Source organism: Mixophyes fleayi, chromosome 12, assembly GCF_038048845.1.
Source record: "Mixophyes fleayi isolate aMixFle1 chromosome 12, aMixFle1.hap1, whole genome shotgun sequence".
NCBI lineage: Eukaryota > Metazoa > Chordata > Amphibia > Anura > Limnodynastidae > Mixophyes > Mixophyes fleayi.
In genome coordinates this window covers 67,736,377-67,755,386 of record NC_134413.1, presented here as the reverse complement: position 1 = coordinate 67,755,386, position 19,010 = coordinate 67,736,377, and the positions used below count along the sequence as shown (strand labels likewise).

General features: G+C 38.4%; 1 protein-coding gene across 2 annotated transcripts; it reads right to left on the bottom strand.

Annotated features, from left to right (window-relative positions):
- Nucleotides 1–1,744: 1,744 nt before the first annotated feature.
- LOC142109031 (cathepsin K-like) lies at nucleotides 1,745–18,629 on the bottom strand. Of its 2 annotated transcripts, XM_075193028.1 has the most exons (9): nucleotides 18,518–18,629; nucleotides 18,174–18,250; nucleotides 17,674–17,800; nucleotides 16,111–16,233; nucleotides 13,681–13,836; nucleotides 11,071–11,289; nucleotides 8,163–8,328; nucleotides 7,004–7,109; nucleotides 1,745–2,955 (listed from the first exon to the last, which is right to left on the bottom strand). In XM_075193028.1, exons 2-9 carry the CDS (start codon nucleotides 18,194–18,196, stop codon nucleotides 2,856–2,858), a joined length of 1,020 nt encoding a protein of 339 aa, XP_075049129.1. In that variant the 5' UTR covers nucleotides 18,197–18,250; nucleotides 18,518–18,629; the 3' UTR covers nucleotides 1,745–2,855. The 2 variants fall into 2 exon arrangements, with proteins under 2 accessions (XP_075049129.1, XP_075049130.1); XM_075193029.1 differs by lacking the exon at nucleotides 18,174–18,250.
- Nucleotides 18,630–19,010: the final 381 nt, after the last annotated feature.

Below are 19,010 nucleotides of genomic sequence, written 5' to 3'. Positions count from 1 at the left end.
CTCCTTATGTGACTGACACATAATACATATCACTTAATGAATATAAATATTAATACATATTATTCAAAACTTTCAACCCAAATAAATAAATAAATAATGGTAAATTATCACATATAAGATATGCCTGACAACTTTGCAAAATAACCACTACATTTAACCTCATCTAAGTAATTGTGAGTTATATAAGGTTAGACGATGCCCATAAGTGTATTTGGTCTATGATGCAAATATTAAAACATTCTTCAGAGACAAAGGGGCATATTCAAGTCTTTTTTTCCGCGCCGCGGAAAAACTATTACCGTTAATACGGTAATAGTTAGCTGGATTTCAGCTTGAGGCTCAGGGAGCAGCGAGCTGAAATCCAGCGAGTAAATTACTGTATTAACTGTTTTTCCGCGCGCGATTACCGTAATAATGGTAATCGTGCGTGGAGCGCAAGATTTTTGGCGTTTCCGCCGAGAATTGAATGTGCCCCAAAATGTCTAGAATATGCTCGCTGATTTCAAAGCGATAGTTATAATAGATAAAAAAAATATATATATATATTGGTGTACATACTTAACAGACAGCTCATTCAGAACCATAAATATACAAATAAAATGGATAATTATAATTTAATGAGGTCTCCTCTTGACCTTCAAAATGAGGATGAGTTAAGCCACAAAGTATGATAAGGGGGTTATGTAGTAAAACGCTGAATAATAATTGTTCTAACTTAATCCAGGTGGTGACACTGTACTCATCAGGAACATTAACCTACATCCCCTTCTGCATAATATCAGACATTTTCTATATGTTCAAGAAGCCTGAGTTTGAACAATGTTGTCATGCTTCTGTATCACATAACATAGTGGCAGGTCACATAATAGTCTACCCCAGAAGGGTTGCAGCTAATATAATCGTTAAAGCTTCCAAATATGCCCAAACTTATTTTGAAATTCTATTGTGCTGATAGTGTATTCACAGGTGTAACTTTTACCACAACTGTAAACCCCTTCATTTTCTGTCTCATATTCTCTTACATATTCTCATATTTTGGGCCCTTCTCCAACACATTGATACTATAAGGCAGGGGCGGATCTAGACAATTGTTCTACCCGTGGCGATTTTAAGGGGGGGGGGGGGGCAATTTAGGCCACGCCCCTTTCTGACTTCTAAGGCTGGCGGCGGCTGCACACTATGTGCAGGCTATGTGCAGGTCCGCTCGGTAGTGACAGTGTTTAAAACACAATCAGAGCAGCCGGGCAGCACACTCTCACTGCTGAACGGACCTGCACAGTGTGCAGCTGTCGGCAGCAAGCCCCTGCTAGTGGTGGGGGGGCAATCGCCCCGATCGCCCACCCCCCTCCCTGGATCCGCCACTGCTATAGGGCCAAGTTATTCTTTATTTTTGTCCAACTAAATCCAGTCAGCTCTCTTTGTTTCTCTCCAGCTAATCTTGTTCACGCTCTTTACTTTCATCCAACTAAACTCTGTCAGCTCTCTTCTTTCCAGTTAATGTTGTTAGCTCTCTTTCCTTTGGTCTAACTACATCCCATCCTCATCTCTTAAAAAACAAGCAGCCTGAGGCAATGTGACATTGTACTGTCATAGATCTCTAAATTCCAATATACCATTACAACTACTTACTTTATCTCAGAAATACTTAATACTGGGCAATTACTAGCTCATTTTTACTAGAATATATTTGAAATATTAAAGTGACCACAAATTGAAATCACATTTGTTTGGTTGCTTTATTTATTGAAAACATACAGTAAGCACAACACAAATACAATTCAAAATGCGGAAAATATTCTGACCTTTCATCTTCAACATCAATGATTAAAAAAAAATGGATAAAAGCCAAGAGTGACAGAATCTGATCTTAAAGTGTAAGGAGAACATATAGAAGCCTAAGAAAAATGATCTCTTTGTGTTATTCAGTATCTGAATTCTGAGCCAGGTCCAAGTGTGTGAGAGAAGTCCCTTATTGTAGGAAGCTGTATTCCAAGTATTATATATACCCATATAATGTGATGGGTGCGTTGACATTAAACAGAATGTACCTGTTATAACATTAGACAAGACAGGTGACACATTATCTGAACAACCATATCTATAGGTAAATAGTCAATGTACATAATGGGTGAGCTGATCCAAGAATTTGAGTCAAATAATCAAGTAATTTCTACTTACTCTTTTTCCTTTATACACAATCAAATGTAATTGCATTGAGTCAGTGATCGAAGTGGAAATTTAGAAGTGGCAGTATGAAAATGTAATGGGAATGCAAGTGAATGGCATATGATAATGTTACAATGAAGGCAGTAGGAGAAGTGGCGGTATCACATACCACTGTATACACCCCACTTCCACCACTGTATACACCCCACTTCCACCACTGATTGAGATCTTATCATACCAAAGGGACCCACGTACATTAGCTGCCAGACTAAATAGACCAACCAAATCTGCTCTTATGTGGAAGACTTTAGCGCCTTAACATTTACAGAAAAGTCAGAACCCCATTTCCTGACCATCTAGTTTAAATAGCTACCACATCATTTTTTTTGCTATTTTATTGAGACAGGACAGGGATTAAAAATGTGTGAAAATTATATTTAAAAAATTTAAATAGAATTTGAAGGCGTTACAAAGTTTTACCTTAGGGAGAAATGTTTCATTTGTGGAGTGGGAACCTGCATGTGCCAAAATGTCCTGCAAAATATTTGTACTTGTGTGTGTACACTTGTATCAGGTGTGACTCAGATAATGCAGAGATTGAACCTTCAACAAGAGCAAAGTAATGAAATAAGCAAAATAAGTGGACTGGTCTCGGCTGTCAAGTCGGCTTGATGTACGTCCAGGACAGGTCACATGAGAGGGTAGCTGGCGTCATCCGCAATCCAACAGGCATTGTCTTTATCTCTGGCCATTAGGATGTAGCCTTTATCCCCCCAGTCCTCACCCCAGCTGTGAAGAGAAAGCAGAAACAGTTATATTATGGGTCATCAAATAATCATGGTTCATAGATGATGATGCTACATGGAATCTATTGATAGAATTGCATATTAAACAGGTTGAGAAAAGGAATTAACTCTCCAGATAATAATTTATCTTTAGACCTTTCCTCTCAGACAAGGTAGACCATTCTTACTGTTACAATTCCTGCAGTGTCTGGATATAGCTCTTTCTTGGTTTTTTTTGGAACAGGTTGAGTCTTGTATTTGGTGTTACGTTTATTTTATTTTTTTGGTCTGAGAATTACCAAATACAAGCTTTGGAGAGTTCTTCTGTCTTACCTCTGAGGTAATAATAATAATAGTCATTTAGGAATCCCCAAAACGTGGCATAGATCACCCAAGATCAACGTTCAGTCCATCTTGTAAAATGTATTTATGTTTGCATTTTATTTGTGCCTCCTTTCTAAGCATTCCTTTTCAATATATTTTCTAATTATAGGTAAATGTATGAATAATCCTGTTGAGGTACAGCAATGGGTCTCTCCGATTGCTATCAAAATCATATATTTGTAAAATGCTACAAAACTCTGCAGCACATGTCAGTTGGTATAACAAAGCATACATAAATTGAATCATACATAAATAAATCATGCATAAAAACAAAACAAATTCATCCAAGGTTGATGGTGCAGACACAAGACACAGGATAGCGGGTGCCACTAATAAATTCAGTGTTGACTGATTCTAATAGTATCTTACTTAACATGTTGTTACTCTTTATCTATGCTGGTGAACAGGTGAGACCAGACCCAGAGATGACTTTCCTGTGTCTCTTTTTTTTTGCCAGCACTGAAATATTCTAAAGTACCTAGCTTCACTAGTATCTGAAATTAAGTTATCATTCAGGTACTAGTAGTCTTGTGCAGGGGGACCCTGATGAGTCAAGAGACAACTTGAGGCATGGTCCTCATGTAATCCTGAGTATCACAGTTCTGTTCTGTTACTAAATAAACTAGAGTTTGAATGTATGGAGCCTCACATTTGGGTCTAGTCTCTGTATGTAGTGCAGCTTTGTTCATTTGGGTAGTCTCTCCTTGGCTAATATGTGTAATCCGACAATATTTTCTCTGCTCATTTTTCCTAAAACCTCTAAGAGGTGTATGATCAAAGATTTCTGATAAATCTCCGCCGCAAGGAGTCGTGCGGACGCAGTGCCGCCGAGAGGGAGGGGTCGTGTACATTTTACCCGGGCCCGGGCTTGCCAGGGGGCCTGGGCCGGGCCCTCACTGCTAATTTTTCATTTTTATTTTTTTTATAATTTGTGATTTTTTTATTTATTTTATTATTTATTGTTTTCCCGCAAGGGGGGGGGATTTGGTCCATCGTTGGTGGGGGGAGCTTGGACGAAAAAAAAAAGAATCATACTCACGTGATCGGCGCCGCGTCCATCTCTCCTCTCTGCTCCATTCACACTGACTGCCGGGCGTGACGTCATCAAGTCACGCCCGGCAGTCAGTGAGGAGCGCCACAGCCAGACAAGCCCAGAAGATAGAAGAGAAGACAGAAGAGAAGAGAAGAAAAGAAAGAAGCTGACAAAAGGTAAGGAAAGAAGCGGAGAGGCAAGGGGGGAAACAGAAAGGGACAGTACTATAAAGAAGAGGGAGTAAAAAAACGGGAGAGAGGCTGAGATTAAAAAAAAAAAGGGAGAGAAGCACTAATTAAAAAAAAAGGGAGAGAAGCCCTAATTAAAAAAAAGAGAGAGAAGCCCTAATTAAAAAAAGGGAGAGAAGCCCTAATTAAAAAAAAGGGAGAGAAGCACTAATTAAAAAAAAGGGAGAGAAGCCCTAATTAAAAAAAAGGGAGAGAAGCCCTAATTTAAAAAAAAGGGAGAGAAGCCCTAATTTAAAAAAAAGGGAGAGAAGCCCTAATTAAAAAAAAAAAGGGAGAGAAGCCCTAATTTAAAAAAAAGGGGGAGAGAAGCACTAATTAAAAAAAAGGGAGAGAAGCCCTAATTAAAAAAAAAAGGGAAAGAAGCCCTAATTTAAAAAAAAGGGAGAGAAGCCCTAGTTAAAAAAAAGGAGAGAGAAGCACTAATTAAAAAAAAAGGGGAGAGAAGCACTAATTAAAAAAAAAAAAAGGGGAGAGTCACAGAGTGAAAAAGGAGGGGGGAAAGCAGCATGGAGGGCGCAGTGTGAGCATAAGGGGGCACAGTGTAGTTGTGATGAAGTGGCACAGTATTGCGTGTGTGATGGAACAGGGGGCTTGTTGCAATGTAGTGTGTGTGAGGTCGATGGTGGTTAATTAATGGGCGCTATTTTGTTTGTAGGGTGATGGTGGGGCAATTTAATAGTGGGGACTATAAATTTAAGATGGGGTGGTTTGGGGGCTATTGAATATGGGGGTGAGTTTAGGGAGAATGAGGTCTATTTATTAAATGTGACTATGAGTTATTTAATGCCAGTGATGATTGCGGGAAATAGGTATTGCTGTTTGCAGGAAGGGAATAGGTTTATTTATTAAATGTGAATACTATTATTTTAATATAAGGAAAAATAGAGATATAACTGGCGCTGATCACCACAGCGTAACCACTTCAAATAAATGAGGTACAAAGATTATATATATATAAAAGATATGCATACAATATATATGAGAATTCAGTCCCAAATCCACAATGCATAAAAACACTTGACTCTTGTAAGAGTGGCAGCCTCGATAGCCTGAAACCAGATGGTTAATCCGGACGGGATGGATTGCTGTAACAGAAGAACAAGCAGGGCGCCTCTGAGTGTATTATCAATTGTATAGTGTGAAATAGAGCAATAACTTGCGTACCATGAAGTTGTAGATGATAAACTTTACAGAAGATAATGGAGTAATCTGTGCTTTGCCTTTAGTCCTCCAGATCTCCACCGATCCATACAAAATACAGGAAAACAGCAAACATAGTGTAATACTGCAAAAATCACAGCAATATCACCAGGTTCCCCACAATTCTATGGGGTATATGGGAAAGCTATCCCAAAATATCAATAGGACACCACCACGAGTGCACAAAATTAGTATTAAAATCTGCGTACCAGATATAGTGATATATTCCACTTCTGAAGGGTATTAAAACATGTGCAACACCAATGTCTTCACGATCACAACCTCATCAGAAGCCAGCTCTGTGTGTGTGCTTGAAAAGTTTAAAGGGGCTATCCCATACTATCCCATACATACCTCAACTTCATGGTACGCAAGTTATTGCTCTATTCCACGCTATACAATTGATAATACACTCAGAGGCGCCCTGCTTGTTCTTCTGTTACACTATTATTTTAATGTTGGGGCTGGAGGAAGGCTTAATTATTAATCGTGGGTGCTATTGATTTAACACCGGGGCTGGCTGTAATTTTCTAAATGCAGCCATTTTTCTCCCAAATACGTCCTTGAACATTCCAGGATCCAAACAAGCCGCAACTAAAGAAAGCAGCAGTCACAGGTGGGGAAAGTGAGAAGAACAGGTAGGAGAGAGCAGCACAGTGTGTGAAATGTTGTGATTCTAGTAGGGACAATGTCAATTTTTGGTGAGTGTTGTGCCCAATGTAAGGTGCAGGCCAAGACTGAACTCTTTGTGTACACACTGCATTCTTTCTATACTACACTGTGGTGCTAGATGTCTTAAAAGTCAGGAGTGCTGGGACATATGTGACGCTCTGGTGAATTCAGGACCTAGTGATTTTGATGTGCTAGCCACGGCCCAACGGCGCATTGACACGCCCCCAAATGTATGACCACACCCCCGAAAATTTTTGCACTGCCGTCAGGCTAGCCACGCCAAAATGGCGCATTGCCACGCCCTTGAATGTATGACCACACCCCCGAAATTTTTTAGGGCTTACTCGACTATGAGGGGTGGCCCCATGAATTTGTTGTACCCGGGCCCTGAATTTTTCTTGGCAGCCCTGTGCGGACGTTCCGGAGGCACTTCAAGGCTAGTTAAATCTTCCCCAATGTGTGCTAATCTCTTCCTATTATACATCATTATAGAGTTTTAACAGATGCTTCATTACCTGTTCTTAATAATCCAGTACTTGGATTTGTTTTGTTCTCCATATCCCACAGCCAGGACGCCGTGGTTTATATCTTCTGTATTACAGTCTTTATCATAGTATACACCTGAAAAAGAGACACAGAATGTAACTAGGTAAAACAAAAAAAGAGTATATAGAGGTCAGGACTAATCTGGGCTAAGAATCACAAATGACCATGTGTCACACAGTTTAACTTTTACGCCGAAATAAAGAACTGCTTGTAAAGCGTCATTTAAGGGGTCTTCAAATTCAATGTTAAATTGTGATGTCAATCCTGTAAGTTATTTGTTATTAGCTTCAGTTCTGCAGCCAGGTGTTCTCTTTATGTTCCACCATATGACACCAGCACTGTGGCGAAACAAGGTAGTAACACATCTTTATTTGAACTAATGATTCATTTTTCTGTGACATTACTCAAACAGTTATAGTGAGTATTTCTATTATATACCAGGTGCTGCAGGTATGTACTTACATGACACTGGGGCTTTATTCTATAAAGGTGACATAGAGACAAAATTAAAAATGTATGAAGAGTAAAAGTACAATATATTCTATGTTTGTATATTCTGTACAAATTGTGGTTTAGTATCTTATGATTTTTCTTTAAATACAATATCAAATATAACTTCTGTCATGAGCATCACATTCTATAAATATAATAATTTAGAAATAATATTGACTAACATAAAAAAATTGCTTTTTTAATTACGGATAATCTTTTAATATAATATAGCATAGAAGCTAATGAATTAAGTACTGAAGGGGTCAATATGCAAGTAGCCAATCACAAGCAACTAGATAGCACTGCTCATCTTTCATCATGTATCTTTACACCAGGCCTCCAGTAACCACACAAGATTTACCTCCGAAGAAGCGTATCTGAGGATGTGTAAAGTCAGAGTCTCCAGACGTAACAGGCTTCAGGTGTAAGATTCGCATTAATCTAATATAGGCACATTCTAATACGTAGTCGTACCTCCTTGGTGTTCATTGTGTTCAATAATAATTTTCCTTTAACAAGCTTATATTTTTTGCATTATAGATACACTGTACAGTTTCAGTGGGATTATACCATTATACTTAATATATAAATACGATGGCAGAATATCTGTGATTAGCGGACAGTATTTATACATACCTGTCTTATAGAATTGGAAGGTGGTGAGGTTGGCATTAATACCCACAGACACGGGCCCGATAGTCCCCACTGCTTTCTGCAATGCTTTCTCGCTGCCTTTTTCCACTTCCTTATAAGATTTACATGTGGCTGCTTTCCCATTAGTAGAGTACTTACAGATCTGATCCTAATACAGAACACATATGCACGTTAAATAACAAAATTCAAAGAGCTATTTTGTGTGATAAAAGCATACAAGATGTACTAAAATTCTACTCCATCTAATGTCACTGCCATTCTCTAGAACTGTTCCAAAACAGAACAAATTGCAACTTGCAATTTACTAACTAACTTACAACTAACTTACATACAACTTGCAACTTACTAACTTTCCAAACTCTATACACAGCAAGATTGATTGGGTCCTAATATGCTCAATTTTTTCCTTGCGCAACTGAACCCAAGCAGTTTTCTAGCTGCTATGATACTTTGACGTGATAATATATATATATATATATATATATATATATATATATATATATATATGACTTCAGAATTTGCACATTTTAGGACATGACCAACTTGTATGAAACATAGATATTTTGGAGCACATTTTTTAGGACAAAGGGGAGAAGTTTGAGGGCAAAGACCATCTTATCAGATCTACATAAAGATAATAGCTATTGAACATTCGAACGTGCTGTGCCAAATTTCATATCACTTAGAAAAGCTTGTAAGAAGAAGATATAAAAAAACAAATATCTAAAACATATACTGTAAAAAACAGGGACGGACCTAGAATTTTTTTGGGGGGCAATTTAGTCCCTGCCCCCCCCTTTTCACTTCTAGCAGTAGTGTGCAGCCGGCGGCCGCGCGCTATGTACAAGTCTTTGTTGGCAGAGAGAGGCTGGCAGGGAATATATTTTTGTTAAAACAGTGATTGAAGCTAAATTATTATGCCAGCTTGGTTTTATATATTTGATAAAATGTACTAATATAAACAAATGAGCCTGTGGCTGAGGTGGTTAGTGAACTACCTATAGAACTGTAGGTTGTGAATTTGAGTCCTGAACGAGAGGAGCTCACAAAAAATGAAATAAGATTATTAATGTATATATTTTTTATGATATATTAAAGATTGAATTTTTAAAGTTAGAAAGTTAGTCTAAATTCCCTAATATAGACACACACACAGAGAGACTAGTGTCAATTTTGATAGCAGCCAATTAACCTACCTGTATGTTTTTGGAGTGTGGGAGGAAACCGGAGCACCCGGAGGAAACCCACGCAAACACAGGGAGAACATACAAACTCCACACAGATAAGGCCATGGTCGGGAATCGAACTCATGACCCTAGAGCTGTGAGGCAGAAGTGCTAACCACTAGGCCACTGTGCTGCTACATATACCTCTATTTGAACTGGCTGACTATGAAGTGAACTGGATGGTAGTAATTAATATTTTATAATTCAATGTACTATTGACACCTTTAAAAATTGACTGGTGAAGATTAAGGATCTATACTTTCTCTTGCTGATAATAGCCATCAATTGCAACTTTTGGTTTTGATATTGAACGTTAATTCTTCCCCCTATGTGCACTGAAAGGGGAGGAGATTTGGAGCAATACAAACAAGTGTCCTGGTTCTCATTTTTTCTATTGTTGGTAATAGTGTTTTCTTTTAGGTATAAGTTATGTTTTTAATGTTTATTAAAATGTTTTTAATTTAAAATAATTGATGAGTATTATTATATGGTGGCACACTAGAGTTTAAATGGTTTGGATGCTCTTCTTATTTTTTAGGTAGTTTGTTTTATTATAGTAATTTTGGTTATTACACAACAACATTTTAAGAAGCAGCCATCAATTTGTATTATTTAATAATGACTTGTATGTTAACAATTTTTATACTTTTTAATTACTACACCGGTTGAGATATCAATTGTATTGGCCAGCGCCCTATTAATTCAGTCCTTCGGGGAGTTTTAAGTTGTACTTGGTATGAGAGTTGTATGCTTTTCATAGTTGTTTTCAGTATTTAGGGATTTATACACAACAATCCCTTAGATGAGCAGAAATTATCATTACCAAGTTTATTGATTTGTGGATATCTTAGAACTGGTTTATATATATATATTGAAAATATTATAATAAATTATAAATTAATTAATTCCCCTATTGGGATAGCACAGAAGCGCCCAATATTATCCATCCTTTTGTATAGGATAAAAAGTCTATTTCTAGGCTGGCAGAGAATGTTGCCCGGCCACTCTGATTGTGTTTTAAATGGCCCCAGATTGCCCCATCGTTTCCCCTACCCATCTTGATCCGCCACCTGAAGCACTAGACGAGAGTGTCCAGACAGAAAATAGAGCTAGAGGAGACCGGGGGGGTGTTGAGGGAACTAAGGGGGTGTCTTATATGTAATCTAGCCACAGTTCCCAAATATTTGAACCAGATTGAAATAGGAAATTTGTTTTAAACAATCATGGATTCACATATAGAGACCTATTGGCCTTCAGGGTCAAGGCCATGCTTCAAATACAATTCACCATAGCTGTGATAAGAATATGTATCTGTATATTGGCCGATTAGGCAGAAGGGAGGATCTCCTGCTTGGACCATTAAACAAACCTTGAGTCTCACAACATGACTGGAACTTTGTATTTGATTTAGGTCATCTAGTATTAGATGAATGACAGTCGACGGTTTGCTGTATAATTCTCTCTCACACATCCACACAATGACTTTCAGACTGTAGAGGATTAAAAGCAACAAACACTAACCATTTCTAAAATCCAGTCATTGGGGGTTGTCTTGTAGGTATTCTGGGGCTCCAATAAAGGATCATCCTTCATGGACTAGGTGATTACCCATATGTACACAACAACATCTTTAGCACCACAATACTTGTGTTAGAATAACTTACCTCTCCAACATAAGGATACGCTGCTTCAGAGTCAATGCCTTTATTATCTCGCACATACTCAAATGCGCTGGTCATGTAGCCTCCTTCACATCCAGAACTCTCCTTGTCACAGTCTACCAGGTTCTGAGGGCTCAGTACCACTAGTTTTCCAGTTGTTTTCTTGAGCTGTCCCTCCAGAGCTCCCACAGAACTAAAAGCCCAACAAGACCCACACAAACCCTTAACCGGGAAATCAGGAAAGAAAAGTAATACAGTTCAGTTATTATCCCCTATGTAATGATAACAATTCAAACTATACAAAGGGTTTCATTTAGTGTTATGAGTAAATCCAGCTACAAAATGCCTTTTTTGAGCTTTTGGAAAAACAATACTGTGCTGCAGGAGAGGCAATACAAAATGTAAGGACCAAATAATTGGGATGGGTCATGTCCTTGTTAAACGCTAAATCAGAGGATTAAAACATACATACATACAAAGCATGAGGATGCATGTGGAAATACCATTTTGCAGATGCAGTACATGCCTGTAATCTGCAGGTAACAAGTTAGTGTCTACACATGTCATTTTCCTGACGCTTATTGGACATTTGCAAAGGCAACCTAATGTACTGAGTGTAAATGACACAAATCTTTTTCTCTCTCTGCATTTAAGTTTGAGTAATAAATGTCCACTACTCTTCATTTTGCTCTCTCAATATGGACACTGTTCCTCTCTCCTTATTGGCATCTCATACTAAAACAGAAAATGTCTATAGTGCTTATACAAGAGATTAGTTCCTTTGTTAACCTTGTGAGTGCAACATTGTGTCATGAACACACAGGTGAAGATCTTGTTGTCCAAATTGGGCAATTAAGCCGATACAGCCATGCCTGTGACTCCTAAACTGGTACAATGTCCCCTAATAGTCAGATAGAGGTCAATGAAATAAAAAAGACTTCTGCTTTACAATGCATATTAACAAACGGAAACACATAGGGGTATATTTACTAAACTGCGGGTTTGAAAAAGTGGAGATGTTGCCTATGGCAACCAATCAGATTCTAGCTGTCATTTTGTAGAATGCACTAAACAAATGACAGTTAGAATCTGATTGGTTGCTATAGAAAACATCTCCACTTTTTCAAACCCGCAGTTTAATAAATCTAGCCTATAGTGTCATAGCCATTTGACAGGTCATGAATATCTGACCTTTCTCAACAACATATGTAACAGCACTGATTGCTTCTATGGTTACAGATGTTACCAAAAAAGGTCAGGTATTAACAATACATCTGTCAAATGGCTATGACTCTGTTTTCTTGACTTTAACAGATGTTTTCTGACAGAAGTCCTATTTAAAATATCAGCCATTACCTCAGCATATTCATTTTAATTAGGGAGTGTAATTACCATTTAAATAAAAACTCAGTTTTAGGTTTTAATTATAAAGCAATTTTCTGCATCTAGTACTGTGCTGGCTGCTGAATTATTATTATTATTATTATAATTTTTATTAATTAACCTCTAGCTATAGGGAGCCACATGAGGACCGCAGCGTCGTACAGAGGAAAAACAAAAAGACAGTACATGATATAAGAGTACAATACAGTAAACAAATAGCTACAACTCTCAACACTGCTACTGGGGTGCAAAGGGTATATTCAACGGAGGCTGAAACCTGTGCCCATTAACGTGGACACAACTAACAGGTTTAGGGCCAATGAAAGAGGTGCACAGACAATGGAGGAGTGGGGCCAATAGGCAGAGAGCCCAAGGAGGAGGTGTGCCATGTAGCTGGTGAGCAAAAGTTATAGATAATGAGAACAGGAGGGAAAAGGGGTCCTGCTCACTATAGCTTACAATCTAAAGGGAAAGGGGCAGACAAGCGGTTGACACATTGGGGTGAACCAATGTAAGGGGATCTGAGGGCAAGAAGCAAGAGTGGGAGAGATGGAGGCTGAGTTATAATACATGGTGGAATGGTTTAGTGGAGGACTGGTGGGCTTTTATAAACAGGTGGATTTTCAATGACCTTTTGAAGTTATGCTAGGGGAAAGTCTAACAGAAGAAAGGAGATTGTTCCAGTGGTGGGAGCAGCACAGGAGAAATCTTGGAAAAGGCGATGGTCATTGGTTGACCGGACAGGGCAGGAGGGAGTATGTATGAAGATGAGGTTGGAGATGTAGGGAGCAGTGGAGTTGGAGAGGGTCTTGTACATAAGGGTGAGGTGTTTGAAGAGGATTCTGTAGGGGAAGGGGATCCAATGTAAGGTTTGGCAGGGAGGGGAGGCAGAATGGTGTTTTCCTGTGAATTTAATCATGTGACAATACATTTTCTGAAACTTATTGTGACCCTTCAGACTTAATAGTTTGCCAAACTATGTTTCTGCACTTTACATTCCAGTCACCACAAGAGGAGGATATCTATTGAAACAGGTCAATCTGTTAAACTCTATTAAATCTAGAATGCTAATATTATTATAATTATAGAATATAATATATATTATATATTATATTATATCATATATTTCATCTGAGCTATGACCAAATCCAGAGGCATCACACAGCACAACACAGTGATATAAATATACTGTATTTTAATTAATAGATAAAGTTGTCTTTGTCATATTACCTGGTCCCTGACTGGTGTGACATAGCCTTTTTCTCTATAGTCAATAGAGTCGGGGAGAGTTACCAGTTCCTCATCCTCCTCAGACGTGATGATCCTGGTTCTATCTCGTGGTGGAACTTTGAGTCCAGTCATTTTCCTCACAACCTCTTCACTGGTCTGGAAAAGAAAGAAGCTGGGGATGAGGCTTGGAGCCGTAACATAACAATTTAAAGAGTAGTACTCCATTTAGATCAACAGTTCAAAATAAAGTCATGTATCCTACTTTCCACCTGTTACATTTTACCTAGGTGTTGCTTAGTGCCTACAATCATATCATGTACAGTATGCTCTGGTGCAAATGGGTTTAGGACAATTCTACTAAAATGAAGCATTTCCATGGCTGGGTACAGACTACAGAAAATGTCTCCCGATGTAATATCTTTAATGATTTTACCACCGACTGAAAGTCCCGATCAGCATGATGATGATTCATGTGTACACACCTACACAATTTTACAGAATTTACCTTCAGATCTGTGCTCTTCATCTGTTATACCTATCTGATGAAAAGATTGTGCTCTGTAAACTCTATGGAGATCGGCCTACACTGCTGGCCGTGAGTGTGTACTCACTGCAGAATCGACACAACATCGTTCTATTGTTTATAGAGATTTTTAGTCAGTTTATAAAATCAAATCAAACGATACGATGTGCTTTGGTACGATATAACATGATCGTGGGAGCGTACACACTAATGCGATATCAGATCTAACAGTCGTTTATCATGTGATTGGCACGATAATTGGGTTAAAACCCTGTAGTGTGAACCCAGCCTAATTTATCTTTGAGGCTAGAACGGTAGATCAGTTGTAAAAACATACAAGTATAATACAGTGTAACTCACTCTCGGTAAGGTAGGATGTGAAATCCAAAATGCCTTGGGGAGCTTGAGAACCAGGCATGATCATCCACTGTAGATATCATTCTAGCATACCTTGTGTTATTCTTGAATGTAATTCTGTGCTAACATTCCTTTTAATAATGGAAATGCAAATTCCTTTGGGTGTGTGTAAACCGTTAGGCATGTCTATATCTGTATTTATCTAAACAAATATTTGCTTAATTCACAGCACACTAATATAGGATCATATACAGACAATTAGCAACATAAAATACCCAATATTGACTAGAATTTCATACCCATCAAATGATCAGCAAATCATATTTTGCAAGTGAATGGACCAGCACAGCATACCCAGCAAGTGAATTGGCCAGCATATAATTTCTCTCTAATTACATGACCAACATAGCATACCCAGTAAATGAAATGCCCTTAGACATGGCACAGATTAGCGTTGCTGTGTTCCTTTGATGCGTGTGTATTCATAGAATATTTTTGTGTAATATTCAAGGGCAGCACTACTAAAATAACAAGGCTACATTAATAATATAAAAGCTTTAGAGTAAAAAAAACACAGAGAAGAAAACTAGAAACATAAAGCATTGTATTCTGTAAAACAAAAAGCCAATAAAGATGCATGAAACCACTTAAATGGTATTACTGTTGCTTGCATTTTGATTGCAGTTTTTTTTACTCTTTTCTGCAATCACATGCCATATTAAGAGATCTATTTATGACCCATCATATTTATGTCACGTTAATTATCATTTCTTATTGCAATGATACATTATTTAACATTACATTTATTAAAATTCTTCAGCCGGTACCGGCGAATAGTTTATAGTAAGGTGATTGCAGTCACTTTACTTATAGGTTCTAGCGATCTTCACAAAGATGTGATGGGGAGGAGCACAAAGCCTGCCCTGGAGGGATCTGAAGATTCTTCTCCTGCTATTCTCTACCCATAGGATAGAATGACCAACCCCCATGTTGAGGTCAAGCTCAGAATTTCGGAGCTTGATAAATAAGGCATTTTTGCAATCCCCATAGACAACTATGGGGACTGCATTTGGGATTGAAGAGCAGCAGATATCGGAGATCCTTTAGTAATAAATAGCCTTTACTTTAAAGATGGTAAACCCACGAAAACTGCAGATTTAAACTCGTCGGACATTTATAAACAGGACCCTATATCTATTTGAGATCTCTTTATTAAATAAGTTTACCATTAATCAATTATAAATGTTTGTGATAGTATGCTGTTATAGCTATGTACATATTTCTCCCAAGTGTGCATTCCTTTAAAACATTTTCAATAACATGAATAAGAATTATAATAATTTTTAGAGGTATATCCTATTCAGCCTATAACACCTGAAAGACTGACCTTCCTTTGCCCATAACACTATAGCAGGTATACTCAGAGCATGACTGACATTTCCATACATTTATTGAAATATAGCAATTATGTACAACATTTTGGGGGCAGAAGAGATGAAAGGGGCACATTGTACTCTACCCCTCGCCCCCTCTTCATGACAGTAACTCACCATGTCTCCTAGGCGGTTCATAGCCAAGTCATAGGTGTGCAGCCCCTGGGAATACTCTAGATTATGGGTGGAGATTAATTTGTAGCTTTCCTCCCAGATCAGACGTCTCAAGAGTTCATCATGCTGTAAAGAGTAGAGAATAGAATTGGATCAAATCATCAGCTCAAATGCTTTTTAGTGTCTGTAAAATATCTGGTAACAAAATAGATGTTCTGTATTTCGGAGGCTACGTATATCTCTGCTGCTCCTGTTTATGTGTCTGCTACACCTAATCCTGACCCCTATGTATACCTCCCTTGCCCTGACCCTTTCAATGTCTGATCCAACCGTGATACACCCATTTCTAGTTAGTTTCCTGTAGGCCACACCCAGGGCCGGTGCTAGGGTCCTTGGCGCCTCTGGCACATTTTCAAAATCGGCGCCCCCCGCCTCATTTTCAAAATCGGCACCCCCCCGTCTTTTCTTACCTTAACTTGCCTCCTCTCTGCTCCGTCTGCTCCCCTCCACTCACTGACACTGTCGGGCTGTGATGATGATGGCCCGACAGTCAGTGAGTGGAGGGGAGGAGATGGAGCAGAGAGGCGGCAGTGGTGGGGATGATCAATAGTCCCTCCCCCCCTCCCTGTGGATGTATGTGAAGCTGTGCGGCGGCCGTGAAAGGTATGGTCAGCGGTCGCCGCACAGTTTTAAAGAAATTTTTAATCTGTGGCGCCCTCCAGAGCCCGGCGCCCTAGGCAAGTGCCTAACCTTGCCTAATGGGAGCGCCGGGCCTGGCCACACTTCATTAACCAGTGGAAATCACTACTGTCCCATGAAAATCTGGACTATTGACAGGTGTGCCTCTGGAAAGTTTATTTCTCAATCCTTGTCCTGGAGCTTATTTAATTATGGATATCTGCTTTCCAATTGTTGGACATTTCTGGAACTCCTGACCTCCTAATCTCCTTACTGCTGGCACAGTTGTTCAATATCCAGCGTACAGAGCAGAAAGATTTTCAGATATGATCATAACATATAAGCATATAATCTCACTTATCTCTTGTCTGTCTGTCTCTTCTGTTACATTCCACTGATTGATGTGAAATTAAAGTGTTCCTGTCACCTACATACAGTGGACATTAAGGAGGCATGAGGTCATGAGGTCAAATGTGTTGGTATTTCTACCGTCAGAAATATGACTACCACCGGGCATGAGGCACAGCCTTTGTGATGTTGCTTGTTCCTAGTGAAGGTGACAGACAGAATATTGGTGGGGCTGACAAATGGCTGCCTCCCAGGTGTACTTTAAGTCTCAATAATTAATGCAGTCATTTACAATTATTCAAATCAATTGTACTTCCTTTAATTCACTATACATATCATAGGCACCGTAATGGGGTATGCCTAAATGGCAACACATCCAACACCAATTGTTATTGATTTGTGTTACACTTCAGTCAAGTTATACTAGTTTTAAGTTTATTTTTATTTTTTGAAACATCTACTTTTTTGTATTTAGCAAATTATGTATATATGATAGTAAGGTCAGTGCTGTATATTTAGATCTGCTAAATAAGACATTACCTTCCCATTGTATTGCTTCTGATACGTTCTCTTCCATTGCTCCCACTCAGCATCCAGTGTATCATCCCGATAATGACCGGCTTTCACCAGTGGAAGAACAAGGAGCAGGAGGTAGAAAATCATTTTACTGCAGAAAGATAAGAATAATGAGAACTTCATGAAAATTGAAGAATTAATTGAATTGAATTACACATACAGCCATAATTATACATGTATATGAAATACATACATAACAGTTAGTTTTATTTGAGGGGGACAGAAAAGCTGAATAATAAGAAATAAAAAAATAACTTTTACTTATGTATATTTCATGCATATACATAAATATGGTTTACATATGTATTTATATATACAGAGACCGGTATCATTGGAATGTACACACTAATGCGGTATCGGACAATACCGCACCTAACGGTCGTTTATTGTGTGATTGGCCCAATAATTGAGTGAAAAATCTGTAGTGTGTACCCAGCCATATTCATCAAAAATGAAAACATTACCCTTTCAGGTGACTCCTGGACATTACCTGCAGATGAGGGGACTTAAACTCCAAACACAAAAAGTGTCTTTGTGTTACCTAGTGAATAGGGTGATGTAATTAGACAATAAGTAATATACCACATGTTTACAAAACACTCTAATCATTTCCCACGGGGAAAGTAACAGACAAATGTATTTATTTTTCTTAGTTAATTAAGAAGAAGTTACAGAAAACTACTGTCATGTACTTACACTGAGGTCTATGAGACTGTGCTTACTTCAGCTTTGTGTTGAAAATCATACTTCTCTACATAATGTGCCTCATATGTTATATACATGAAAACACACGCAATATATATCTTACCCAGTTTAGTTAGGAGTGAAAGCCGAGAAAGAGTTTGAAGAGAACCTGCAAGGGATCAGAGAGGAAGTAGACTGTACCTGGAGAATGAGAGACCTGATTCCTCTTCTGTCTGTGTCCTCCCTCTAACTGAGCCTGCATCAGCTATAGGTGTTTTATACTAAATATTGTGGGCTGATCCTTTCCAGGACGTCCTACTGGGAAATTCTGTGCGACCAAAGAAAAGAGGAAATTAGTTATAAAGTCACGGAGCAAAAACATAAAAACAAAGATGGGTGACTAAATAGATCAAGGAAGACGTAGATGTAGCTTATCTAGAGTTTATTAAGGCTTTTGACACTGTCTCACATTGCAGACTGTTAAATAAACTTGAAAGCTTGGGATTTTATTTTAAGATGGTTGAATGGATAAGATCTTGGCAGCAGGATAGAAACCAGAGAGTTATAGTAAATGGAACGTATTCACTGGAGGGAAAGGTTACCAGTGGAGTACCCCA

Bases quoted from the DNA above. Each gene is read 5' to 3' on its own strand.
- LOC142109031 (XM_075193028.1), bottom strand. From the start codon at position 18,196: ATGTCCAGGAGTCACCTGAAAGG. The intron at 13,837-16,110 runs GTGAGTTACTGT...TTTCTTTTCCAG, and splicing joins TGAACCGCCTAGGAGACATG to ACCAGTGAAGAGGTTGTGAG. The intron at 7,110-8,162 runs GTATGTATAAAT...TCTCTTTTTCAG, and splicing joins CTTCCAATTCTATAAGACAG to GTGTATACTATGATAAAGAC.